This window comes from Sander lucioperca, chromosome 14 (genome assembly GCF_008315115.2).
Source record: "Sander lucioperca isolate FBNREF2018 chromosome 14, SLUC_FBN_1.2, whole genome shotgun sequence".
Lineage (NCBI taxonomy): Eukaryota > Metazoa > Chordata > Actinopteri > Perciformes > Percidae > Sander > Sander lucioperca.
Window position 1 is genome coordinate 34,423,815 of NC_050186.1, and position 27,721 is coordinate 34,451,535.

The following is a 27,721-nucleotide window of genomic DNA, read 5'->3' on the forward strand; positions in this document are numbered from 1 at the left end:
GTTTCATCAATTCATTAATAATACTAAAAATAAAGATATAGAAATATAGACATCTCATTCGCGTTGTTTACACCCAATACAATTTGGTTAACTCATCAAATAAATTCAATCCAATGAGTCCAAATGAAGGCTAGTATGAAAAGTAGTATGAGCAGGAATCTTCTATTCTCGTGTTTACAATATTCACAAAATCAATCCAAATTAAAATAAAGTTCCATAACATAATCACAATAATAATAACAAAATCATATCTGTAACCAGTTAATGTGTCTATACTGAAATGCAGTAGCAATCGATAACACTCATTTCTTCAGTCCTTTTGTAGAACATCCATTAGATCACACTTTTATCTTTGGGATTTTTTGAATGAAATGCTTACATTCATCATTTTTCTGACAATATACTGTATAGCATGCTCCACTGTTTCTTCTTGCCAACAGTAATCACTCACAATTTAGGCTATGCTTATACCTATTCTGAACATTTACTGTTTAGCCCAGTGTGTCCATGTCCAAGTCTTGATATTATCCCATCTCTCTTGCTCCTTATTTCTCCCACTTATCTTTGTACTCGTTAAAACCATTGTCCTTTCCTCTCTTCCTCCCATTGCTTTTGACACCTTTCCTTTCATCTCCGTTCAATAATGCTCTTAAAGGTGCCCTGCCACATGTATTTCATTACTTTGTGGTAATGTCCGACGTTCTACCATGGAATGCCTTGGTTACCTTGTTTCAAGCCATTCTAGCGTGGTATAGAAAGCCTGTAGGAAGACTCAGCTCGATTTGTGCCAGTTCTCGTTAATATTCAACGAGCTAAGCTGCTTAACTCTGATTGGCTAACAGCTAACCAATGAAAGCCTGGCTGTCAGCATCCTTTACCCAGCGCAACTGGGCGAGCTCATGAATAGTAATGAGCTCAGGCAACATGATGTCAGACTGACCAGCTTTTGTAATTGGTCTGATTTCTCTGCTTATTTCTTTTCAGTGGCTAGAGCTGACAGAGGAGGTAGCAGTTCATTTTCACATTCACCACATAACACAAACACATATGGACCTAACATATTTAAAAAAAATACAAGTAAAAACGGTTTTGTGTGGCAGGGCACCTTTAACTTCTGTTTTGCAGCCTCCTTTAAAAATCTGCCATTTCATTACCTTTGATACTATCTGGGCTTTTCTAGTGCCAAGGATGAATCAATGAGATATCAGGAGACTGATATGGTGCAATAAAAATACTTTTATTTCATCAACGTCTGCAGACATAGCCTACAACTGAATTTAGCCTACAGTTTCTTGAAAATCAATCATACACAGAAAACAATTCTTAGAAATGATATAATGTCTCTAAGTATGCCAAATATGCACCGGTATGTGCAATAAAATATCACTGTAAACCCATTATTTGTATTCTGTATAATATCTGTTGTACTTTTATCAAAATGCCTGGTCTGCTGTCTGAATGCAAAAATGTGCAGGGGCATTATTACTTATTTTGATGTGTCAATGTGGGCAAACGTTGATTTTTTTATATGTGTATGAGAGTGTGAGTACCATAGATATAGATGGTGAGTACAATGTTTTTACTGGCTGTAAAAATAACAAACTATTTATTATGCTATTCTAAGCAAGTTAAACTTCCCTTTTATTTCATAATAACCTGACAGTTTTCTTACTCTCATTGCCCAGTAAAAGGAAATGTTGGCTATGTAAAACATATGAGCAACATTCTAATTTTCATACGATATTCAATATTCGGGCATTATAGAGTAAGTTAATGAGTAACTTACATATTATTGTTCCATACACATACACCTACATATACCCAGTCCACATGGACTTATCATACACCAATATACAAAGTAAGTACACCGTTATTTCAAGGGCCTAATCAAATAAAAAGCAATAAATAAACAAGAAAATAATCAATCACATTTATTTACTCATATTTTAAATCTTGCTTTTAAAAAATAGGAGTTTCGTGTCGTCATAGGAGGAGTGTCGTGTCGTCATTGCGTTTGCCAAAGGGACTTCCCATATTTGGCTGCAGCTTCCTGTGACAGCCCGGCGCCCCATGATGGTGTGCATTTCGAGCGTGTGGCAGCGGTGCTCCGCGTTTGCCGCGCGGTTCCAAAAGAAGCGCTGGGGGTGTAGTTTAGCAAGCCTTTCAGTCAGGTACTACAGCACCAAGACGGCACGTCAGATACCAGGCATGGAGTACCAGGTACGCTCTTCTACCTATCTTTTGCACTGACTGCTAGCGAGCTAATTAGCTAGCCACTAGTGCTAGTTTGACAAGTTTGTAACCTCAACCGCAACTCTGAGTGACTGAACAGTGTTGAGATGGATGAAAAAATGGCTGACAGCACCATATGCGACTTCATTTATTTTAGCTGGCGTTGTAGAGCCGAGTGACTTTAATATGGCAAAATAAGCTATTTGGTGCTGAGTGACCGCTATGAAAAATTACAGTGTGGACAGGACAAAGCTCACAGCACACAGTAGTCTGTTGTAGCCTACGTCTGTTAACGGTGCTGCCTCACTGACTGACTCAACGTCAGTGTTCAACCAGTGTGCTAACACGCGGTAAACCTCTCATGCCATGAGTTTGACTTGGGCCAGTTCCATATTGTAAACTTCAGTGTTTACATTTTTATCTTATGTGGGTTGTGTTTTGTTATTAACTCAACATAAGTGAAACTACTATATCTTAAGAGCTATAAACATGAAACTTATCACACTGACTTATCTTCAATTGTTGCAGCTTAAGGTTAATGCAAATCAAGACGATACAGTCACTGTCCATGGCATTATGTGCCACAATTAGGGCGGGGCAATATATCGATATTATATCGATATATGAGGCTAGATATCGTCTTAAATTTTGGATATTGTAATATCCTGATACGCCACAAGTGTCGTCTTTTCCTGGTTTTAAAGGCTGCATTACAGTAGACTGATGTCATTTTCTGAGCATACCAGACTGTTCTAGCTCTTCTATTATTTGCCTTTACCCACATGGTTATTATATCAACATAACTGATGATTATTTATCAAAAAGCACCAATTGTCAATCCTACAATATCGAGGTATTTGGGTCAAAAATATCGTGATATTTGATTTTCTCCATATCGCCCAGCTCTAGCCACAATACACCTTATGTATGTAGTAACCCGTTAACGTAAATTAATCAGTCAAAATTCATTGTTGTAGTAGTTAAATGTTTGTTTACCTTGTTCAGTTTTGTTGTCCTTGTTTTAGCTGTTTCTCTATCTCTGTTCTAGTATGAACAATAAGAGCAACACAAAACTGGAGTCAAATTCCTTGTGTATGTGCACATACGTGGCCAATAAAGCTGATTTTGTTTGCTTTATTATTGTTGAGCCTTATTGTTTTTTTTTAAATAAACATGCCTGTTACAGTTCCACAACTTTTTTAAATTATAATGGGATACATGTGTGTCATAAAATCCACCTGCCAGCACCCTTTTAAAGCTCAACACGTTAGAATTTGTTTGTTTAATCTCTGTACTTGTACAGATTAAACAAACAAGTGTCATAGTTGACTTTATTACGAGAGTGTATGCAGGGTTTTTTCCTGTACAGAGGAATTTTTGGCGCCCCACAAAGAGGTTTTAGCCAGCCCCAAAGGAAAATCACCAGTACCAAAGTTATAACAATTGACAATAAAAATCAAATCCTCTCTAAATGTGTTTTAAGACCAATTTACCAAACAACCGTTAAACAAGCAGAACATACACTTGGATATGAGAGTCTGGCTGTACCGGTGATTTATTTAAAGATGCCCTGTCACACGTATTTCATTACTTTGTGGTAATGTCTGCAGTGCTCCCATGGACTCTGTAACATTTTTTTCTGTGTAGAAAATGCCTTGGTTACCTTGTTTCAAGCCATTCTAGCGTGGTATAGAAAGCCTGTAGGAAGACTCAGCTCGATTTGTGCCAGTTCTCGTTAATATTCAACGAGCTAAGCTGCTTGACTCTGATTGGCTAACAGTTAGCCAATGAGAGCCTGGCTATCAGCATCCTTTACCCAGCACAAATGGGCGAGCTCATGAATAGTAATGAGCTCAGGCAACATGATGTCAGACTGACCAGCTTTTGTAATTGGCCTGATTTCTCCGCTTATTTCTTTTCAGTGGCTAGAGCTGACAGAGGAGGTAGCAGTTAATTTTCACATTCACCACATAACACAAACACATATGGACCTAACATATTTAAAAAAATACAAGTGAAAACGGTTTTGTGTGGCAGGGCACCTTTTTTTAATATTTTTTTTTAGCCAGTTTTGTTAATTGGGGTTTTATTTACTGAAGCAAAATATACATTTGTCATTGTCAGAAATAACAGGTAAATGCTTAGACTTCTGTCAAATAGGGTAACAGACTCATTGCCTTTATTGACTTTACTGATTTCATGCTTCATGATTACTTCCCAGTGCTGCTCCTGCACTGTCACCGGAAGTCTAAAACTAACGAAGATATAGTATTTTAAGAAAATTGATTGTGCAAACAATCCGCAGCAGGACAGGCCACACTGCAGTGGGGTGGAGTCAGTGGGGGTGTGTCTGTAATGGAGGTGTATCAGGGAATACCTGCCATAAAAGGTGATGCAACATTGTCAGCCTTTACAGAAGATGATCTACCCATGGGTAGTGACTTAGGAGGCTTGACAGAAATGGTAAGCTGTGAGACCTATTATTATTTTTTTAGCAGGAGGCCTAATTAGAGATACTCAATCTAAATGTAAATGTATTGTATAGGAGTGAAAAATGTCTTCTTGTAAAGTCATCATGGCTTTTGTCTCATTGCAGCTGTTCTGTTATTTGCTGTGTGTGCGTGTCTCCGTGTGTTTCCATGGTAATAAAGTAACGGGACAGTCGGTACAATTATGTGCCTTGAGGTCAACGGTCGCATCGCTGCCTGGAAGGAGACGTTGGGGACGTAAAACACCATCGAGCGCTCATTTATGTGTTTTTAAACGTCTTTGGACAACAACGGAGTCCAAAACTTCACAATGCTAGAAAACGGAAAACATTTCATTTTCTGTTGATAGACTCAATGATAAAAAAAGACCAATCATGTCAGCACTAAACATTTCCAGGTCCAGCTTAAGGAAAAGTATACCCTTTACCCTCTGAAAGCTGTTGTTAGCTGACCAAGCCAGTGGAGTCATCTAATCCACAGATGGATAAGAGCTGGACTTCAATACGAGATACTGTCAGACAGCCAGTCATGAGACCCTGACTCTTCTTAACATGTTGCTCTCACTAAACATTTGCACGTAGAACAAAAAGGAGCCCGATTGGTTAATTCCATGCTTGACTCGTGTTTTACTCACAGCATTAGGTCAAAAGCAGGGACAGTGCATTATGTCCGAGCTTCGGTCCTCTGTGCTGTGTAGACTGTGGTGGTTGGTTTTTAAGCGCGCTGTGTGTGTGTTCTAAATGTTTGACTCTTTGCTTTTGCTGCAGGATGCCATTTGCACTCTGAACACACTACAGACCAATGCTAGTTGTCTGGAGGAGGTACGACGAGAGCGGAGCAACCCTCAGTTGCAGCTCCAGGCCATGAGAGGATTCCTGGAACGAGCCGGCCTAACAGTGAGTCAGCATAAATAAACCCATATAATAGTGACCACTTCAAAGATTAGAAATATGTTATTGTTTGATTGTCTGTCTGATTTGATAAGAGTACTTATGTGTGTGCTTCAAAGGTGGAGGAACTAGACCATCTCAATATCATTCATGTGACGGGAACAAAGGGCAAGGTGAGCTAACTAGACAAACAAGTTTTTCTAGTTTTTAATTGTGTGTGTTGTATGTTGCGTTGTAAAGGCCCAGTCAGTTCTATATGTAAAAGCATCTGTATGTGACCTGTATGGTCAAATGACTGAGAAGTCTGAATGGTATATATTGATCCCGGCAAACCCTTTGTTTACATTTAGATCGCAGACTTCCTTTTAACGTTTTGACTATGCAAGCTCTGACAAAAGTTCATGCAAACATGTTTTTAAACGTGAGTTTGACAGCTAAACGAGGGTGGCCTCTTAAATGTTTGCATTTGTCTTTCAGGGGTCAACCTGTGCGTTCACTGAGCACATTTTAAGAAGATATGGTTTCCGCACTGGATTTTACAGGTAAAACTGCAGTATATGAAACGTTACACTATTTGATACAGAGGGATGAAATTGCCAGTACATGGGCCTTAGGCTTTTTATTTTGAAACCAGAGAAATTATAAAGTTTTTAACCTCTTAGCATTTTGCCCCCTTTTTTGTTTTTTAGAGGGGTGGAGGACAGGGAATGTTCATGGGTAGATGAAAGGTCAGTTATTACATAATTGTCTAACCGCAACTTTTTTTACGTAATCACGTTTTCTTTGTTTTACCGCAATTGAAGCATTTTAATGAGATCGGTCAGACTTTTCTTTGCAACCATCAAACACGTTTACAATACCTGCATGCACGCTGTAGCGTCCCAGAACAGTGGCTATGGATTCCTACCAGAGGACTTGAGTCTACTATTGTGATTTTTTTTAAATTAGTAACGCTGTAGCGGAAAATATCCGTCATTCCTTTTATTTATCCAGGTAAGTCGATTGAGAACAACTTCTCACTTGCAACGACGACCTGTCACATTCACGCAGTTCCAAATTCACCCCTGGAAGCTGCCCAGTACAACCACAGTCTGATCTGCTGGCCACTGAGCAGCTCCACTGAAGCGGTTGGGGTTAAGGACCTTGTTCTTCTAAGGCACTTTTTTTGTCCTGTCGGTCTGGGGATTGAACCGGCGACCTCCCAGTTCCAAGCTCGCTTCTCTAACCTCTAGGCCACCACTCAGATTTTTCTGACTGTTGATGGTAGTTGTTGATTTTGTTTAGATATGGCAAATTGTAATTATATATGTGAGGATTGGTCGGACCGTTGAGCTAAAGCTATGCTAGCGGCAGCTGTCACTTGTTGCCATAGCAACTCCAAATATCCTGGGCTGTAGCTGTCTCAAGCCAGAGAAATTGAACATGCTCTGTTTTTTTGTTAATGATTACTGCCTTGGTTTTTCATTGATGAGGCTAAATGTTCTATTGTCAGGTTTATGTTCATAGTGTTATTACATTATATGGGTCACATAACAGTGATACAACCAAAAGACGTATCCTTGTAACACACCTTATAATGCTCACCTAGCTGGAAAGCGTTTTAAACCGTAACGTTAATACAGTGTCGGAGGAATACAGCGTCTCTTTTTTTTTTTTTTTTAATACAGCGTCTCCTGCAGCAGAGGGGGAGAGGCAGAGGGACCACAGCGTTCACTAACGTTAGCTTCTTGTCTCATCTAGAGTCTGATAAACAGTAAATTCATCAAAGTCAAAATAAGGAAAATGACGCGGTTAACATTTATATTGATAAATCTTGCCATGGTATGTATTTCCCTCTACTCTGCAAGTAAAAACTCTGCTCTAAACACTCCTCTTTTGATGTTTCCTTCTTTGTTGTAGTTCCCCACATTTGGTTCAAGTCAGGGAGAGAATTCGGATCAATGGACAGCCCATTGGAAAAGAGCTCTTCACTAAATACTTCTGGCAGGTTTATGGACGGCTGGATGAAACTAAGGTAGGTCATGTAACCAGGCAGAGATGTATAGTTTTAAAACACAGCCCCTTTTCAGTTTTAAGTGTAACTGTTCTGTAAACTTGACCGCCAGTCTAACCGTGGCTACTCATTCACTTCACTCAGTGAAACGATTCAATGGATTAACCTTTTAATCGTCTAAAGGTAACAGTTGGCATTCCAAGCAGTGATTTCGGTGTCTTTTTACCTGATTGTGCAGCCTGTCTATATTCCCAGCCCGAGTAGAGCTTTAGCCTGTATTATCCGTGTCACAGGTTGTAATTGAGTCAACCGAAAATGAGACCCCGCATGTCAGGATGAGCATGACCATCATGTGACAGCACTCTTTGGTCACATTAATAGCACTCCGTGTGCAGTTTGACCCCTTAAATACTTTGGACACGTTGACATTCAGGCTGTCTTCAACCGAAGAAAATCGTGGTCGACTGAAATTCTACCTACTCTTTTACCAATTGATTGGTCAATTGGGGAAAACATCTGCATGTTATCTCTATATTAACTAAATTGTCCACAGTGCACTCTAGCTGGTAGTGTTGTGTACCCATCACAGGTGGAAGGCAATGAAAATAAAGAATTTTTGTTTAACTACATTTTAGTGTTGTCTTTTTCGTCAACGATACACGTTGATATCGGCACAGTCGGCGTTTAATGTCTCGTCATTATTATCGTTAACAAATTTAACACATCAGCAGAGGTATTCATTTTCAAACATGCTTAGTGGCTTGACGGTTAACGTTGAAGTATGGATTTGATTTGCGGGGGTATTTTGCCGACGGTAATGTTATTAGTGTTATAAGTTAGCAGCACACTTCAACAACCAGACCCAGGGTGAGCATAGAGGGGGAGGCTGAGTGAGAAGAAGAAAGACTTTGCCTATCAGCTCCGAAATTACATTATGATCTGCGGTGTGCTTAGAAGTGGGGAATTTTCAGCTCGTAATATGATATCGTGGTATTCGGTCAAGTTAGGCCTGCCTCAGGGTAGAGGACGCCCCTGCCATGCATGGTCCACCGCAGGCACCGTTGGAGGTGCGACAGGCCTAAGGCCCAGCAGAAAGACCACCTCGCTGTAATGAATAAAGTATCTGGCTTTTGTTTGATATCTAGTGTTGGCAAAAATGCCTTTTTATTGAGTTTCCTCCTAGCAAAATGATCTGAGGGCTTTTATTGTGAAGGGTAGACACGGAAGAGCCAGCATTATGGCCGCGCTTTTTGTCTCAACCTTTTTTACTCAACCTTTATTGTGCGGTTGTTTACTTTATTAATATCCGATATCCAATGCTATCCAAACTTCCCCCAATTCCAAACCCCAAGTTCATTGGTTACCCAGGAAACCAAGTGTGAAGTACACACAGACACACACACACACACACACACACAAATACAGAGATTCCCCAATTTATAGTTAGATTATTTATCACAATTATTGTGTTGATTTTAGGTACAAAATATTTTTAGTGCATTTTAACATTCAAATAAACAGAGCGCTGCTTTCACTTCCATGTTGTGCTACATTCCTGCTAATGTACAACTCTTTGCATATTTTCACAATGCATCTCCTAGAAGCAAAATATAAATAAAATAGTACCAAAACTTTTCACCCAAAATTAGATTAACAGAGCACTGATTTCACGTTGACTAAACTAGACTAAAAATAAGGTTCTAGTTCATCTCCTAGAAGCAAAATATGAGTAAAATTGTATCCAAAAGGGTCTAGCTCTTCACCTTCTGCTCCAGACATGAGCAGAAGATGATTTTTTAAAGTTTTGCCAGTTTTTTTTTTGTTGCAACATTTAGGAACGTTTTTCACAGGCTGTTTATACAGGGAGCACGTGCAGCGGCATGGCAGCTAGGGCAATGGTGCTGGAAGTAGGGGCTAAAGTTGCTGGCTGGTGTGAGCCCATCACAAGATGGTAGAGCTGGGCGATATGGAAAAAATCTAATATCACGATATTGTTGACCAAATACCTCAATATCGATATTGTGGCGATATTGTAGGGTTGACCATTGCTGTTTACAAAAACATATTTACACAATGAGATTTTTGATAAATAATCATCATTAATGTGTATATAATAACTAAGTGGGTAAAGGCAAATCATAAAAGCTAGAACAGTCTGGTAAGTTTAAAAAAATTACATCGCTTTACTGTAATCCAGCCATTAAAACCAGGGACAGATAACAATTTTGTCATATTACGATATTACGATATCCAACATCTAAGACGATATCTAGTCTCATATCACGATATCAATATAATATTGATATATTGCCCAGCCCTACAAGATGGTCTCTAGTTTTCTACAAACAAAAATGTATTCTATATGAATTATTTGTAAGATGCTGAAGTAAAAAATATTCTACACACAGGGGAATTAACTGGTGTATATTATTGTATAAAAACTTTGCAAACAAGATGATGCCATCTTTTTTTCTTTTCTTCTTTGACCTCTTTAGGATGCCCATGGAGGGACGATGCCGGCATACTTCCGTTTCCTCACCATCTTGGCCTTCCATGTGTTTCTTCAGGAGAAGGTGCGCTAGCAGGCCTCTGCTGCCTTAATCAGCAGCCAGCAAATAGGAACCCAATGTTACCTGGGAATTATACATACGTTATGGACTTCTAATTTTTAACTTTTCTACAGAGATGACATATTTCTGAAGAAATAGTTTCTTTAAGTCCCTGACACACCAACCCGACGGCCGACCGTTGGCAGAAAAGGCAGTCGAACTGATCAGTCGGCTCCCCGAGGTACAAAAAGTGCCTCAGAACACACCGAAGCGACGCCGACTTGAGAGTACGTAATACGTCTCCGTAACAGCAGGCGGCGCTAATCTGTATTGTCTCCCCAAAAAACACTTAAACCGACAGCTGATTGGACGAACGTGTCAATTGGGCCTGGCTGCTCCCGGATTTTTCAACCAGGCATAATGGCGGCTTCGTTCGGAATACGATCTCATATTTTAGATAGTTCACCGAAACGTGTTTCTGAAAACATTTTAAGCGAGAAATAGGCCGTGCAGCTGCTGAATCTGTCTTCATTTCAGATCGACAAAGGTCAGTTTAAAAGATTTTCGTCAGATTTTGAGAGGCTTAGTCACACTCATCCCACTCGTCATTTCCGGGTTAGCACTCCACCAATCAGATTGGTCATTGAGTCCTGCCCGCCCTCCGACCCAGCAAGTCAGGTCGGCCAAAATGAAGGCCGACTGCTCCTCCGACGGACGATGGCACGGAACACGCCGAACAGACTCGAGTCACCGACCTCACCAGACTGTCACCTTTAGAGGCAAAGCCATTTTCACTGCTTCTTTGCACTTGGGTGCAACGCCCCAAAAGTTGAAAGGTTGTCCACAATGTAAAAGGTTCATTCTCTGCAGAGACTTCCTGGCAGTCGGGCCTGTAGTTGTTGAGATGTCTTGTGCTGGATTAGCGTGTGTTGATAGACAGACCAACCGACTGACATCACCATCCTCAAGCCCACTAGTAAAATGTTCTGTTACTTAAATTACTAACTTGCCTGAAATCTAAACAAATCTGTTTTTTTCCAGGTGGATTTAGCTGTAATTGAAGTTGGGATTGGTGGAGCATATGACTGCACCAACATTATAAGGTAAGAGTCAAAGTATAAAGCAATAGTAATTTACTCATCTCTTTCAGGCTGGAAATAGTGAACTAGAATGTGATTATCTTACATTCTGGATCCCAAATTATATTCAGACGGGATACCCATTTGTCATTTGTGAGTTTCACAACAGACTTCAGATCATACACTCGTGAACAAAGATTGTACTTACCAGAGGAGAACACTTGCCGGTAGCAGAGTGTTGGTACAGAACCTGCACTATTGTAGACAGGTTTACTGTACATGTGTAAGGGGGAAAATTCCATACAGCAGTATCGCAGAATGTTCGTGGCAATACTGTAACGATGCATCGATCAGGATCGATATATCGGTTAAATCCTCAACGATCCAATATTATCGATACAAAGTGAAAATATGGATACGTTTCGTCATCTCTTAAAATGCGCCTTTATTTTTAAATTCCAACTTTATATTTATTATTTTTATTTAAAAGAGTAGTTTGTTTTTCATTTAAATGCCTGTAAGGGCTCAGTAATGAAATTGACTAATCATATTTTAGTATATATATATATATATATATATATATATATATATATATATATATATATATATATATATAGTATACAGTATACAGTATACATTTGTTAAATAGGGTTATGTTTCGTATCGGTCGCAGGCCCCTGAACTGAATCAAATAGAAATTGTATCGTGGCATACTTTGTGATATATATTGTACCGTTGTCCAAAGAATTGATATAATATCGTATCTTGATTAAACGTGTGATTTACACCCCTACTACCGATACACGGACACCAAAGTTTTTTTTATAATATAAATTGCACATGAGAATTTAACTTTTAGGTCCTAGAATGATAAAAATCAATTCTCCTCTGGTTCTGTGTCCACAGGAGGCCGTGGGTGTGTGGCATCTCCTCTCTGGGTATAGACCACACTCAGATTCTTGGAGACACCATTGAAAAGATCGCCTGGCAAAAAGGAGGCATCTTCAAGGTGTGTTGGCTGGACACATCAGTAATGTGTCATTGTGATTGCACTAAATATTGGAAATAATATGACAAAAAAAAAAAAAAGTGCTTTCAACGTCACCTAACAGTATTCATCAGCAGATGGAGTTTGCTCTGTTATCATGGAGATGGAAATGATGTTCAGTTTTATTTATTTTTTTAAAGTTTATTTTAGAGCTGCAAAGATTAATTGAATAATTGATTAGTAGTCAACTATTAAATTAATCGGCAACTATTTTGATAGCTTTGACGGTCTTTTTTCTTAATCTTTAAGAAAAAAAGCAAAATTCTCAGATTAAATTGAATATCTTTGAGTTGTGGACGAAACGAGACATTTGAGGACGTCATCTTGTGCAGTGACGTCACCCGTAGGTTTCTGAAGAGCCCAAATGAAGACAGACCCCGCTGCGAGCGGGCTGGTCTTGTAGACACGAGGCTTTGATTTCCTCGTTAATGGATCATTTGTTTAATAACACAACACAAATGTCCATTCTAAGATTAACGGGAACCTGGGGTTATCCTTTTTCGAGTTGCAAAGTTCCACAAGCAACTGAGTTCAGACAGTCGCACTCAGAGAGCGGCTACCGAGCAGCGGGCAGTGGCCTCTGACAGGGAGAGAGATCCAGTACTTGTCTCTCTTTGAGATAACATGTATATGCACTAGATTCAAAATTTAGTTCTGAATATTTGTTAAGTGTATTTGCTTTTCTTGCAAACATAAATAAATATTTTAGTAATTGAGTTTCAGTCGCTTTGGAAGATAAATATAAGGAGTCGTACATAAAGTGGTAACGTGCTATGGCATATGTTAATATGACCACTATACCAAATTTTACCACAAGGTGTCGCACTTGACTCAGCCTCTCCCGACTGAGACTGATGAGAGAGCCCATAGTGAGAGTATAGCAACTCCAGTCCACATGGTGGTGGTAATGCACCTCTAAGCCCTGATTTTTCTGCAGTGTTTACACTTTGCCTGCTGAAAAACTATTTGATTCAGAAAACAGCGACGCTATTGAGAAGTAGTTAAACTAGTAATGCTACTGCCCAACACTGCTTGCACTACACGTTGGATTTAGTGCTGTGATGCCCTCGGCACTGGTTGCTAACATAGGCTACTATTGAAGATTGTCTATAGAAGGTGTCATAGTAAATGTCTGTTTAACAGGTTTGCATACAATCAAACCGGTTTAGCCTCCTACACTGGACCGGACTGGTGGAACCAGAAATTGACCGAACTCTACACAACACTAAGAGTGCGCTGGTAGACCGACAGATCCGTGCATATCCATTCAAAGAGGCATAAGCAGACCTTAATTACAACATGACTCTTGATTTATACTGACAATATATATGAAATATTTGTGGGGAGCATTCCACTGTTTTGTTGCTGGAACTGAGAAAGCAGGTATAGCAATGTATTATATAGCAGTCTCCCCTCATTGATGATTATGTTTGTCTTATTTCACTATGAGCTGTAATAATAAATTGTTCAAGGGGTTTAGGAGCTTAAACCATGCAGTATCTTATAAAGTACACAAACATTGGTCATAAAAAAAAAAAAAAAAATCAAAGCTCAATAAGTTAGATTTTTTTAATAATATTGTAATAGTGGTATGAGTTAGTTTTTATGTCCGGAGCTTGTTTAAATGGTTTTTAAACAGGGTTTGGCATCGTTTTGATTTGAACAATTCTGATTCCAATTCCGAATATTCCTTTCGATTACGGTTCTTATGATTCTCGATTCCGATTCTTGGAGAGGTGGAGTTGAAATAAGTCGCATGCTTATTTCACAAATAAAAGTAACATTTTCAATGGTGATTTACAGTTATATTGGGCTTTTTCAACGTAAAATAAAGCCACAGTAAGCAGCACTCTAAGGAGTGCTGCTTACTGTGCTCCATGACCGCAACACAACAAGCGCCTGGAAGTACGGTGGCCGCCATGGAAACCAAAACTTGCGATTTGTTAAATTTGGAACTGATCGGATTCAAAACCACACTTTTCCGAGTTGGTTTTCGATGCCCAATCCTATCTATAAAGTGGTTGTATTGTTGGGGTTTTCATTTCTGGCTGTTATTTTAGAGTGTCTGTGCTGGGGGTATTGTGCAATACCAGCAAGATTACATCGTCTCAAACTGTCAACGGTATTCTGTGTGCTTGTCACCTTGCAAGTTTATTCTTCCAAGAAGGAATACTGTAGCAAGAAGGTTCTCCTCAAAACACAAGTCCGTTCTTTGCATTCCTGGGATTGAGAGACACCCATTCTTTATACTTGAATTTAGGCTTGGTGAAGAGACATTGAAGTTCTTTAAATTAAAACTACTCATTGTTGTACAGTATGTTTCTACTTCTCTGCTGCTCAGTCAGCTTACTGGCTGTTAATCATGTGTTTTCAGCCAGGAGTTCCTGCCTTCACAGTCAAACAGCCAGAAGATGCGATGGTTATGCTCAGGAACAGGGCCAAAGAGATAAGAGTAAGTGACCAGTCACACTAATGCAGAGTTTCCAGCCAGGGATTGCTTAGTGAAATGTCCAGGGCTAAATGAAGTTTTAAATAAACGTGGCTGTTGAAATCTCACCTCCAGCTGCTCAGTTTTATGTAATGCAGTCTAACCTGTTGTCGTAGTGTCCTCTGTGGGTGTGTCCAGACCTGGAGGACTACCAGACAGATTGTGGACCATTGCGTCTGGGCCTGGCAGGGCAGCACCAGCGGTCCAACGCCACCCTGGCCCTCCAGCTGAGTCACACTTGGCTGCAGAAAAGATGTCTACCAGGTGGGATGGGTGGTCTACTAACATTTGAACTGTGTGTCAATTCTTAAGAGAGCTACCTCTCTTTTTGGGACAGGGCAAGTGTATCTATCGAACCCCACACCTCACAAATTTGTCAACAATTTAGCATGTTGGTCTCATGTCTGAATTAACGCCAGGTTTGAGTTTGCCAGACCACCCACACACTGCGGAGCGGAGGAAGGTCTGGCTAGTCCACACAGCATTCTAGCCTGGAAATCCAGACCCAAATCTGAAAGATTAAGGGTCTGGCATTGCATAATGAAAATGGTCCAACTCGAGGGGCGGCACCAAGCATGCATTTGAAAATCTCACTGCACGCAATTGGATAACACTACGACCAATCACAACAATACACAGGGTGACGTATCCAGGGCGTACCCATACGCTTAGCTACCAGCAGAGCTAACTGGTAGATTAAACTGTCGTCATCTTTTTAGCTCGCCTCTGGTCCGCCTATATCAGATACACCGCTGGATTGGTGCAGCTCGGCTACACGGGCATAGTTAATGAGCATCATTACTGAATGCCAGAGTGACTTTGAAATTGTGCTCTCGTGAGAACTCTGGATTTCCAGGGTGACAGCATTCCGGGATGGGAGAACAACGTGCTCTGGTTTATTGGCATTTCTTTAAATCAATCACAATTGTCATGGGCGGTGCTAAGCTCCGCACGGAGCCGCTGCAAAAGTGCAAGAGAAAACTCAGATTTGACAGAAATTCTAGCTAGCTGTCTCAGTTTACCCTGCAGAGATCTGAGAAGAAGTCAGCCATAGTCCTCAAAAACAGAGGCGGTGTCAGCCGATTTTGCCGGGGCTTCAGCCCCGAATGTTTTGTGTGTAGCCCCGAATGTATTTTGAAAAGTTGACTGACAAATATGAAACCGGACAATAGCCTATGTAAACGTGCCTGATCGACTGGCCATTCATACCTGACGCTTATTTCTCCGCGCCTGTCACAAAGCGATCCCTCCCCTCTCTGCTGCTCTCTCTATCTCTCTCTTTCTCTCTCTCTCCGATAGAAAGAGACAGGATAAGTGGGGAAAACTGTGGTAATTGTGTGTGTCTGTGTGTGTGTCTGTGTGTGTCTGTGTTAGGGCTGGGACGAATCGTCGACATAGTCAACGTCATTGATTACGTAAATGCGTCGACACAAATAATTTGCATCGCCGCGTCACTAAATAAAATAAATAAATAAAACTTGCGTGCAAATTATTTAATGTAAGCTAACCGAGCTCCTCCGCCTACATGCAGTTTTTCGTCAGGTCGAAGGTCCAGTGAGTGAGTCAGAGATAGCAGCACGAAAGGACGAGTTTGGCGAGTAGTGGCGACCCACAAGAGTTCCCTGCCGGCCTCTTTAAGATCGCAAGTTTGGGAAAACTTCGAGACTGTATGGCTGCAGCCTCCCGTCTCATGCTCTCCCGCCTGGTGCCGTCCCCGCCTCGAAAACTTCGGTCTTCGGGTCAGTTACAGTAGTAGGCTACAGGCGAGAGAGTGGTGGATAAGACGAGGACTGTGTGTCGTCGTTGTTCAGCAGTTGTTGGGTATGTGAGTGGAAATACATCATACAACAACATGCTAACGCATATCCGACGCCATTGCCCAGATGTGCCAATCACTGGAATGAGACAAAAAAAACAACTTCTCCTCCCTACAGTGCTTAACCAGCCTTTAGATACAAATAATTAAAGTTAAATTAAAGGGAGAAGAGCTTGGATGTTAAACAAGAGCTTATTCATTATTTTACCTACTGTTAAAAAAAGCAAATACAGGCTACTCTTTTTGCACTTGCTCTGTTTACTTTTAAGTTTTTTATTTTTGTATTCCTCCTGAAAGTGACTTTATTTTGTGGTTGGATTGATAGCCTACATCTGGCTTCAGGCTGCACTTTAAATTCATTTTACTTGAACATTGCAGTGTTAAACAATTATAATAAATAGAGCTTTGAACCTTATTGAAATTTGTTTTGTGTAAATTGTTAATAATTGAGCAATGGAAAAATAATCGCTAATTGAAAAAATAATTGTTAGATTAATCGAAAAATTAATCGTTAGATTAGTCGACTGAAAAAATAATCGCAAGATTAATCATTTCAAAAATAATTGTGTGTGTCTGTCTGTGTGTGTGTCCGTGTCCGTGTGTGTCCGTCCGTCCACCGGTCTCTCCATGTGCCTGATCGCGTGTCTGGCTGTGAGAAGTCAAGACTATGACCCTAGAAGTGGTTCAACTTGGAAATTGCAACTAAGGACTCCGCTCTATTAACCTTGCTTTGGGGATGAATCTAAGGTGCTGGTGTTTCTGGTTGTTACACGCTATAAGGTGTAAAGGGGAATCTAACTCCATAAGGGAGTGAATACGTTTTGAGTATAAGGTGAAAGAAAAGGACAGCATAAGTTTAAGTACTCCAAATCTCAGAGAACAGATATATTTTGAATGTGCACAAAGTTTTGAACATGAGCAGAAATCTTGCTCAAACACATCTGAAATATTACAGTCCAGGGCTTTATTAATCATTCAAATGAATTCATGTATCATTGAGGTAAATTATTGTCATTTGCACATTTAAGGAGGTTACTTCCCCAACAAAAGACGCAAAAGAGGAGGGAAGAGTAAATTATAGGCTACATGTGTGCCGACTCAGATATAATTAGAAAAGTCGATCCAAAGGACAATAAATAGTTGAAAGCAATACAGAATGCCTCAGAGCCTTATTGCAATATATTCCATTATGTTTTTATATTTTAAATTGTCCCCTATGTTTCCTTTTACATATTTCCAGCATAAATTGATTCAGAAAATGGTAGAAATAGGTGCATAAAAATTCACCTGAATGCAGGAAATGAAGTGTTTAATGTTCAAAATGTTCTGGGGGAGGACCGCCAGACCCCCCGCAGAAAAGGGCTAAAGGCTATATCAGTTTTCACAACAACCTGTCCTCTCTCAACAGATAAAAGCTTTTCCTCCACCAGTGTTGAGAACACGGGTGTACTTGAAGTGACTACCTTCAAGCCCAGCCCCATCATGGTAAAAGGTGAGTCCTGAAGAAGAATCAATCACTGTGGAGCAGAGCAACATGAGATTAGGACAAAGAGCAAACGGGGTAGAAAGGATTCCAAAATCTACCAGCCACTCAATAGATTGTGGTGAGTGAAGCAAATCTAGCAGCCAATTGCATGTTTTACCAGGTGGTTGCTGGTGCCAATATCCAACCATTTTAAATACATCCACTCGATTTTAAAAACAAAAAACAAACTGTGGCTGTTCTTGGCTGCGCATTTAAATTTTATAGAAATGTCAATGTCCTGTTTCGGTTTCAAATAACACAGTAAAACTCTTCAGATGTCAGGGAGCCAGGATTTTACTGTTAGTCGTGTTATGTGTGAATCAGATTTTATAGAAATGAATCGCAATTGTTTCGAAATCGCACCATGGACTAGTGCAATATCCAAATCGCAAGGGGGCACAATATTTGTTAATGGCAAAATATGTGTCAAACCATTCTGAATTTAATTCAGAATGGTTTGACACATATTTTATTGTGGTGCTGCAGAGATGTCCCGGCCTACAAATCGTATCCTACAGACTAAAGAAAAAAAATCTTTGTTTGGTACAGAGCCTCACAAAAATCACACTATAATCATTTTAATTTCTTTCAATGTTAATAAGTTTCAATGAAAATGAGAATAATGATACAAAAACGATCATTCCCTCCAATATCGTGAATCACATCGCAATCGCAATATCAGTCAAAAATAAATCGCAATTAGATATTTTCCTCATATCGTGCAGCCCTAATAGAAATTTAACAGTTACCAAGCAAAATGTGACCTCATCCAGGAATGTTATCTGTGTTTGGTCTCAGGGCTGGCAGACACGGAGTGGCCTGGGAGGAATCAGACTCTGAAACACGGAGCGGTCACCTACTTCTTGGACGGAGCTCACACCATGCGCAGTATGCAGGCCTGTGTAGACTGGTTCAGAGAGACTGCAGCCCAGCATGAAAGCAATGCAAGGTGAACATCGCTCTCTAATGACATCCAAACTAATACATTTTCGATTTAAAATGCATACCTTTTTTTTTTTTTTTTTTTTTTTTTTTACATTTACGCCTAGCATCTTTTGCTATGTTTATGCCTAGCGTCCACACTATGCCGTTTTAGAACCCCTCAAACGGAGAACGGAAAAAAACCTTTTAGTTTGAAAACTCAGGGGTTGCATTTTAGTCTGGACTCGCAAAAACAGAGACTTTTGGAAACGATCGGCTCTTATCAGTCACACGTGACCTTTTACCTGAAGAAAACAAACCTCATCTGCCTTGACGACCAGCGGTTAATTCAACATGGATAACAGCCCTTTCGGACTTTGTTGTCGACGCTTGCAGCTGTTGTCTAGTTATAGTGCGTTCCATTTGTACTCAGAACTGGGATTTTCTGAGGTCAAAGTCGGAAACACGCACCCTGACCTCGGATTTCTGGGCTCGGAACTCGGGCAACCACCGAGTACCCTGAGCTAAAAATCCAACACGGCTGCTCCGTGCATCAACAGTTGTGAAAGCTGTAGTAAGATACAGTTATTAGCACTTCTGTCTTATTTGTGTCTCATTAAATCAGTTGTACACACAGTTCTGTCCATCGTCTATCTTGTATGCACAAAAAACAGTGTAATGCCTTATTATAAACTGGCATTGCTAACAATGGCTTACCTGGCTAGAGCTAATGAAACAATAAAAATCCGACTTGTAAATGGAACGCATTTAACTCGGGTGTGATTCCCAGCTTCGGCTTCCGAGTTCCAAGGTAAATGGAACGCACTATTAAATCCTGCATTCTAAATGCTTCTACTGCCAATTGCCGTTTTTTTAAAATGAAAATGTAGAACCGGGCTGTAGTCACTATGTTAAACACACACACGTTACTACCTGCAGAAATAAACCAAACTAGTGACTAGAGATGCACCGATTACAACTTTCTAGGCCGATTCCGATTTTCATTGAGTTAGGCCAGCCGATACCGATTTTAGCCGATTCCGATTTCATTTTTTCTAACCACTTTACAGCACACACACATTTATTTTCTATCTTTTCTTTAATAGAACATTTTGCATAGAACATAGAACATTTTTTGAACAGATAATGGATCACTATAAAATAGAACTATATAAATTACTCCTGGTTTGGGAAATTCACACACATCTAAAGTGCAATGTTAGAACCATTTCCTCCTTTTCACATCCAATATCCAACTAAAAAAAATGTGATTTTGGTTTTTGATGTCGTCCCTCCACGCCCTACTTTTTCCTTGCAGGTGTTGCATATTGCAAACTTGTTATCTTCTGCACACACGCTGAAGAATTTCCAAACAGCTGACATGTTGCAGGTTAATTCACGAGGTTCCCTACATGTGCGAGAATAGCGGCGACACGCGCTTCACACCGCGAGCGGGTACGAGCGACACACGGCGGAAAAGTTGAGAGAAAGGAAAAAGAGACTTTGCTGTCGCGTCCGTGTGTGCGTCCTTGAGAACTGTAACTCGTGTAACTTATGTTGTCAGTTAATTGTAGCGTTGACCGGCATGAAATCGGCATATGTCAGACTGACCTGCCGGTCGCCGGTCATGGCCGGTCTATCGGTGCATCTCTACTAGTGACACAAACCGCCAGGTGAAGCACTCTTAGGAGTTGCACCCTTCCACCAACAAGACCACATGTTCTTAATGTCAGCTGAGCACATGTAAAATGTTTTCACATGAAGCTGTAGCCCAGTCGGCTGATCTTCCATATTGTTTGAAGATGTGAAATGAGCCTGGTTAAGTGGAAATAAGACCACCCATTCTGATACTCTAGTATCAGAGCACCTCCCTGTGCTAATAACTGTTCCTCCTTGCTTTTACTAAAACACTTCTCAAACAGCTCAACAGTACTGATGTAAACCCTTGACATGTTTGTGTTGTAGTGGACCTGTGGCCAGAGTTTTGCTGTTCAATGCCACAGGAGAGAGAGACTCAGCAGCTATGATTAAACTACTGGTGGTGAGTACAACTGCTTTCAGCAATACAGGAGAAAAGGCTTCACAGCTATTAAGCAGAAGGTTGTTGTGGGTATTGTAGTATGTATGTGGAGTTTGTTGTAGCGAATTGTGGAAAGCTTTTGGTTTTTTCATTTCAGTCAAATGTCATTCCTATTTCCACTCTATAATTATATTATAAATACAGTTAGCTCTAAGCCACACCTTTACCTGGCTCTTAAAGGTGGCCAGAGTGGGACATTCCCTTATAGTTGGGGGTAGTGTGTTCCATAATGCACTACCTTTTAATAGACTTTTAGAATAGAATTATGGCTGAAAAGAGGTTTTTCTAAAAGGAACCTCACAGTCCCTGTTTACAACAGCTCTGGTGATCCGGGTCTGTCTGTATTTAATAAACTCTAGCAGTGGGGGTGGCGCCAAGCCATCTAGTACTTTATAAATTAAGCATATTGAGGAAAATGTACAAAAATTATCAAAACTCAGTAAGTTATGTTTCTCTAAGATCTTGCAATGATGATAAGATATAAGAATAAAGATTTTTTTTTTTTTTTTTGGTTTTAGGATAGTAGAACCCGACATAGACCAGCTGGTGATGCAGTAGTTCAGATGTGAAAATAGCATTGAATGCAGAAACATCAGAGCAGCTGTATCTGACAGAGATCCTCTGATTTGCTTAAAATTACAAAGATTGAATTGAATTCTTTTGGATATCATTTTAACATGATTTTTGAAAGAGTTTGGAGTCTATAATCACGCCCAAGTATTTAACTCATTAACAACTTCCAACTCTTCTGTGCCCAAGAACACCCCAGATTGAGAAAGCATAGTAGTAGAAGGTTGCTTCGACAAATATAAACAGTTTTTTTTGCATTTAACATAAGACACGATCTATTGAGCCATGTTTGTATGTGTGTAAGAGCTGTTGAAAGCACACGTGCTGCCTCTTCAGGATTTTTTGCTTCAGTAAAAATCACAGCATCATTGGCGTAAAGCTGGACATCAACATGTAAACATATTCAATAAAATGGGCCCCAGTATGGACCCTTGGGGGACTCCTACTGGACAACCCATGTAAGCAGAACTAGCCCCCCTACCACAGTGCATTGTTCTCTGTGAGACTGGTATGAGTGAAACCAATTAATAGTTTGAGCAGAAAAATTAAAACTGAACAATTTAGATAGCAGCACCTTGTGATTGACGGTGTCGAAAGCTCTTTTTAAATCTAGGAATACGGCACCAACACATCCATTTTTATCTAGCTGACATTTGATTTTTTCCATGAACATAGCCAATGCAGCCTCAGTTGAGTGGCGTGGCCGAAACCCAAACTGCATGGGATGTAAAGATGTTTGGCTATTGCTAAGGAATTCAATGATTTGTTTAATAACCCATTTTTCAATTATTTTAGAAATTATAGGTAGAATGCTGATTGGTCTATATTTTTTATCCCCAGCTTTAAATACTGGGGTAACTGAGGCCAATTTCCACGCCTTAGGGACAGTTGAATTTTTTATAGATAAATTAACCAAGTGCATGATTTGGGGCTCTAAAGCCTCCTTATGTGATTTCATAAAGCTAGTATCAAACCCATAAATATCCTTGGCTTTAGAATTGTTCAAAGCTGTAATGACATCAATAACTTCTGGTTCTGTGATTTCTTGGATGTAAAATTTGGACTGACCATTGTCGAATAGAATAGGAACCTGCTGATCAGAACCCTCGAAAGATGTGAATTTTTTCACCAAATCTTCTGTTGATTTAATGAAGAAGGAATTAAGCTCTTGTGCCAGGACAACAGGGTCTCTCACCAGCTGATTGTTAATTTTGAATTCCAAACTAAAGGCTTGGAATTAAAAATTAACAATCAGCTGGTATTTAAGTATTTCACAAAAATAAAATGAACTTTAAAAAATGTCATTACAAATGCAAATACTTGACGTCATGGACCTCTAATAAATCTCACCAGAAGGTGTGATTTGGTAACCGTACTGTCAGCTGACTAATAACTGTGTAAGCAGACTTTTTATTTTATTTATGTCTTTTTCTTTTTTCTTTTCAGCCATGCCATTTTGACTTTGCTGTGTTCTGTCCAAACATCAGTGAAGCCATCGCTTCTTGTAATGCAGGTGAGATCATTGCTTTCAGCTGTTGGTAACAAATATAAAACCTTTCCCAAAAAGGACCATACCTGTGGTTTTTAGCCCCTTAACTACAAATCATGTGCACTTTTCATGACTGCTCATTTTTTAAATGCATAGCCTAGTTTTGAGATTGATTTCCCACCTCTGGACAGCCAGTGGTTCTTTTTAAGGAATAGTTCAACAATTTGGGAAATGTGCATGTTTGCTTTATTTCCAAGAGTGAGATAAGAAGATTGGTATCACTCTCATGTCTGCATTAAATACAGAGCTAAAGTCAGGATGGGGTTAGCCTAGCTTAGCATAATGACTGGAAGCAGCGAGAAATGGCTAACCTGGCTCTATCCAAAAATGAAAGGTATACTAAGCAGCATTCCTAAAAAACAAAAGATAGACTCGTACAAAAGTAATTCCTCTCAATCATCACTTTAAACCCACTAACTGTGTTGCGGTGGCTGTTATCTATAGAGACCCTGCCCTGTATTTTCCAAGGGGATAAGCGAGCATCTGGAAAGCGTACCTCCAATGGGGAGATTGTAGGCTAACAAGCCATCACCTCCCGTTAGCATCCCATTGACTCCCATTCATTTTGGCGTCACTTTGACAGCAAATAACTTTACATCTGAAGAGTTTAAAGACTATTCGTCCATTGTTTATTTCTAAAGAAACACGACAATGTATAAAAGGCTCCATTACCTTGTACCTCATGTTATGGCCCCGTAGCAGACGTTTTTGTAAAAATAGGCTAACGATTGTGTCATAACCACACGACTTTCTGTCGCACAGTAGAGAAATGGCCGTACAGTACAGGAGAAACTCACAGGCAGTTTCGACTTACATTAGCTGTTTAAGTTTAATTACTAATGTTAACGAGCATTTTAGTTAGCAATAATTAGCCTGTGCCTATGTTATCTCCTTACATATACCTACGCTCTCCATTTCTGCAAGATTTGGAATGATACCTAGTATAACTTAAAAACAGTTGCTTATTTGTTAACCCTTGTGTTGTCTTCTGGTTGACCATGCACTTGTTGTCCTTCTGGGTCAAAATTAACTTTTTTTTTTTTTTTTTTTGGTATTTTTGACACATTTTCTGACATTTCTTTTTCACTTTTTTTCGTCACTTTTTTCAATGTTTTTATCATTTTTTTTCCACGTCTTCGATGCTATTTTTCACTAACACCAACTTATTACCAATAGTTTTACACATATTTTTGGAATTCATGGTCAATAAATATAATTTATAGATTATACCTAATTTTGAAATGAATGATTTTGACTAATATTAGAGGATCGTATGTTGGTGGAGAATCACAGACTTGTGTATGTCAGAGTTAAGTCAGGTTTTGAAACCATTTCAATTTTTTCAAATGCTATAAAATTGAATACCCACAATTCAATGAAAGTAGTAATCAAGTACTTGAAATTGTACTTAATTTTTTTAGTAATTTGGTTAAAAAGAAACCCATATTTCTGATATAGAAGTTTTGAGAACGGGTCAAATTTGACCCGAGGACAACATGAGGGTTAAACCAATACTCAAACAAAAATGTGAAAGGTTGTGTCTTCTGTGTTGGAACTACAGTATTTCGTGAGAACATTTATCCATTTGCCCAGTGCTTCTCTCTGCTTTGTCTCTGGCTATAGCGGGGGTTGCCTGAAAGTCACTGAGCACAGGATGTTTTTGGTCTCTATACAGACACAATGGTTCTCATTTTGACAACAAAACCTCAGGAAACTGCACGGTCACTGTAACTGGCGTTTTTCGATTTTTGGTTATGTAAGTAACAAAGAAAGCCAATAAGCACATTTTCCAAAATGTTGAAGTATTGCTTTTACACTGAAGAGATGTGAAAATGGTCCCTTTTCCCAGATCTATCTGGAATACTGTATCCTGAATCTTGAATATTGAAGTGCTTTTGTCTTACAAAAAAAAAAAAAAGAAACAGAAAAACTATGAACCTTACCATTCTGTCATTTCCACACCTCTCAGACCAGCAGAACTTCAATGTCTCGGTGGAGAACATGTTGACTCGCTGCTTGGACAACGAGAGGAGCTGGCATCTCCATAACAGCCTGGGGGATAACCAAGGTACACAGCTGCTCATTGAGGACAGCCTGCCCCTCGGCTCTGAAAAGAAAGCAGACAGCCTGGTGTTTCCCTGCATCCTCAGTGCCCTCCAGTGGATCACCCAAGGCAGGGATTCAGTGCTGGAAGACCCAGCCAAGAGAGTCTTAAAGGTTAAACCCAGCGTCATGGCCAAAGCTATCCCGCTCCACGATGCAGCCGAGATCCACATCCTCATCACTGGAAGCCTCCACTTGGTGGGAGGAGTACTCAAACACCTCGACCCAGCTTCCTCCAAGTAAACGGATCATGTGAAATTTGTGAATTCAAAACAGTTGAAATAATGGGATGCTCTGCTGACGTGTGCATTTACCTTGTTGGAAGGAAAATGATTTCTGTCTGTTTTAGATGAGGTTTTTGTGGTACTAGCTTCTTGGACAGTGACTTTAGGTGTTGACCTGAATGAGCTTAGCTGCACCCAGGTTTTGTTATCTTGTAGCTTTACTACAGTGGCTAATGCTAGGAACCTGTACGTTTGGACCAAGGCAGCTCCATGCCTCACAACATCCCCAGTTTCACCCAGAGCCTTACAGATGGTTGCACACACGTGTGGAGCTAATGTCTTTAGTCTTACTTGAAGCCAAATGTTTACAAAGTGTACATTCATGTACACCACAATGTGAGCTGAGTTAGCTAACTGTGTGTGCTTCAGTGATCACCAATGCCCCCAGGATGAACCAGAGTGGTGTGATGGTTATTACATAACCGTTCTATAAAAGTTGGAGATTAATGGCAGCAAAACGTGCTACGTGGAGTTTGGGTTTTCTGGGTTTTACTATCTATTTGAAACACTATTATCTTTTACAGTATTTTTTATTTTTTTTTATTATTAAAGAAAGCCATTTTGCATGGTTTCTATTTGACAATGTCCTTCATACACATGGCCTACTCTCTTCTTTTTGTAGAAGTGTAAATATTAGATGAATTCATGTAACCAAATCAAATTTTGTCTAATCTATTTTACACTGGAATTCTAGTAAAAATGATCCTTAATGCATAATAATGATTAAATTATTTGACTGTACTACATACTTCATTGTATGTATAATGGTGTAAATTATTGAAACTTATCATCTTGGTCTTTATGTTGTCATGGTGATTCATTCAGTGAAACCTACCAATGTCTTAAGCTTTATAGGTATTTCAGATTCACCCTGCAACCTCCAATTTGAGTTTTTTTAATTTTTATCTAAATAAACAGCACTGACTGTCAAGATACAAATGCACTTAAATGGAATTGGTCATTGCTGGCATCTTAAATATGAGTCAATTAAAAAATATTGAAATTGTGTCTACCATTGTTTTGATTATTTTGTGGTTTCTTCTTTTGTAAACCTAAAACCTAATAGAATGTGTTTTATAATTATCTTTTCAATGTAACTTATCAACTTTCAGAGAATGTCTCATGTACTACCAATCAGAGGGACTCCCTTAAACAGACTAACATTCCTCACAATACATGAAATAAACTGACGTATTTCCATCATGTTTTTCACACTTAACCCATTACACTACTCACAAAAAGTTAGGGATATCTGGCTTTCGGTTGAAATTCATGGAAAATTTAAAAAGTTCAAGCTACAGTGGTATAATATCATGAAAGTAGGGCATTTAAGTAGAAGCATGCAATGGTGATTTCCTCATCTCAAAAACATTATTGAAACAAAAGCCAACGACAGTGGTGGGTATACTACAACAAAAAATGTCAATGTCTCAATAACTTATGTGCCCTTCAGCATCAATTACAGCTTGACAACGACGTCTCATGCTGTCAACAAATCGAGTTATTGTCTGCTGAGGCATGGCATCCCACTCTTTTTGAAGGGCGGCCCTCAGGTCATTGAGGTTCTGGGGTACAGAGTTACGGGCGTCAGCACAGCGACTCAGCTGATCCCATAGGTTTTCTATAGGATTCAGGTCTGGAGAAAGTGTGGGCCACTCCATTTGAGGTACCCCAGTCTCCAGCAGTCGTTCCCTAATGATGCGACCTCGATGAGCTGGAGCATTGTCGTCCATGAAGATGAAATTAGGCCTGTGTTCATGCAGGGGCACAATGACTGGATTAATGATGTTATTCAGGTAGTATGGGCTTGTCACTGTACCATTCAGAAAGTGAAGGGCAGTTCTGTATTGACTAAACACGCCTGTCCACACTGTAACACCACCACCAAAGGGTCGTCTGGTGACAACAGACATCTCCAACATCGTTGGCAGCCATCATTTCTGCTCAACGTGAATCGATTTTCAACAGAGAACAGCACTGAAGCCCACTGGTCCCTCGTCCAGCGTAAATGCTCCCTGGCCCATGCAAGACGATGACGCCTGTGCCTGGTGGTGTGGTCAGGTACCCTTGCAGGTCGTCTAGCACGCAGACCACGCTGATGTAAA

The 27,721-nt window shown here is 39.8% G+C and overlaps 1 protein-coding gene across 2 annotated transcripts; it reads left to right on the forward strand.

Annotated features, from left to right (window-relative positions):
- Nucleotides 1-2,010: 2,010 nt before the first annotated feature.
- Nucleotides 2,011-26,628, forward strand: fpgs (folylpolyglutamate synthase). Of its 2 annotated transcripts, XR_004894991.1 has the most exons (16): nucleotides 2,011-2,220; nucleotides 5,489-5,617; nucleotides 5,731-5,784; nucleotides 6,089-6,153; nucleotides 7,511-7,625; nucleotides 10,100-10,177; nucleotides 11,195-11,256; nucleotides 12,139-12,241; nucleotides 14,655-14,732; nucleotides 14,885-15,032; nucleotides 17,993-18,076; nucleotides 18,908-19,058; nucleotides 20,996-21,071; nucleotides 23,127-23,193; nucleotides 25,199-25,733; nucleotides 25,794-26,628. XR_004894991.1 is itself a non-coding variant. In XM_031287279.2 (15 exons), exons 1-15 carry the CDS (start codon nucleotides 2,071-2,073, stop codon nucleotides 25,573-25,575), a joined length of 1,737 nt encoding a protein of 578 aa, XP_031143139.1. In that variant the 5' UTR covers nucleotides 2,011-2,070; the 3' UTR covers nucleotides 25,576-26,628. The 2 variants fall into 2 exon arrangements, 1 of the variants encoding a protein (XP_031143139.1); XM_031287279.2 differs by having other exon boundaries at nucleotides 25,199-26,628.
- The last annotated feature ends 1,093 nt before the right edge of the window (nucleotides 26,629-27,721 follow it).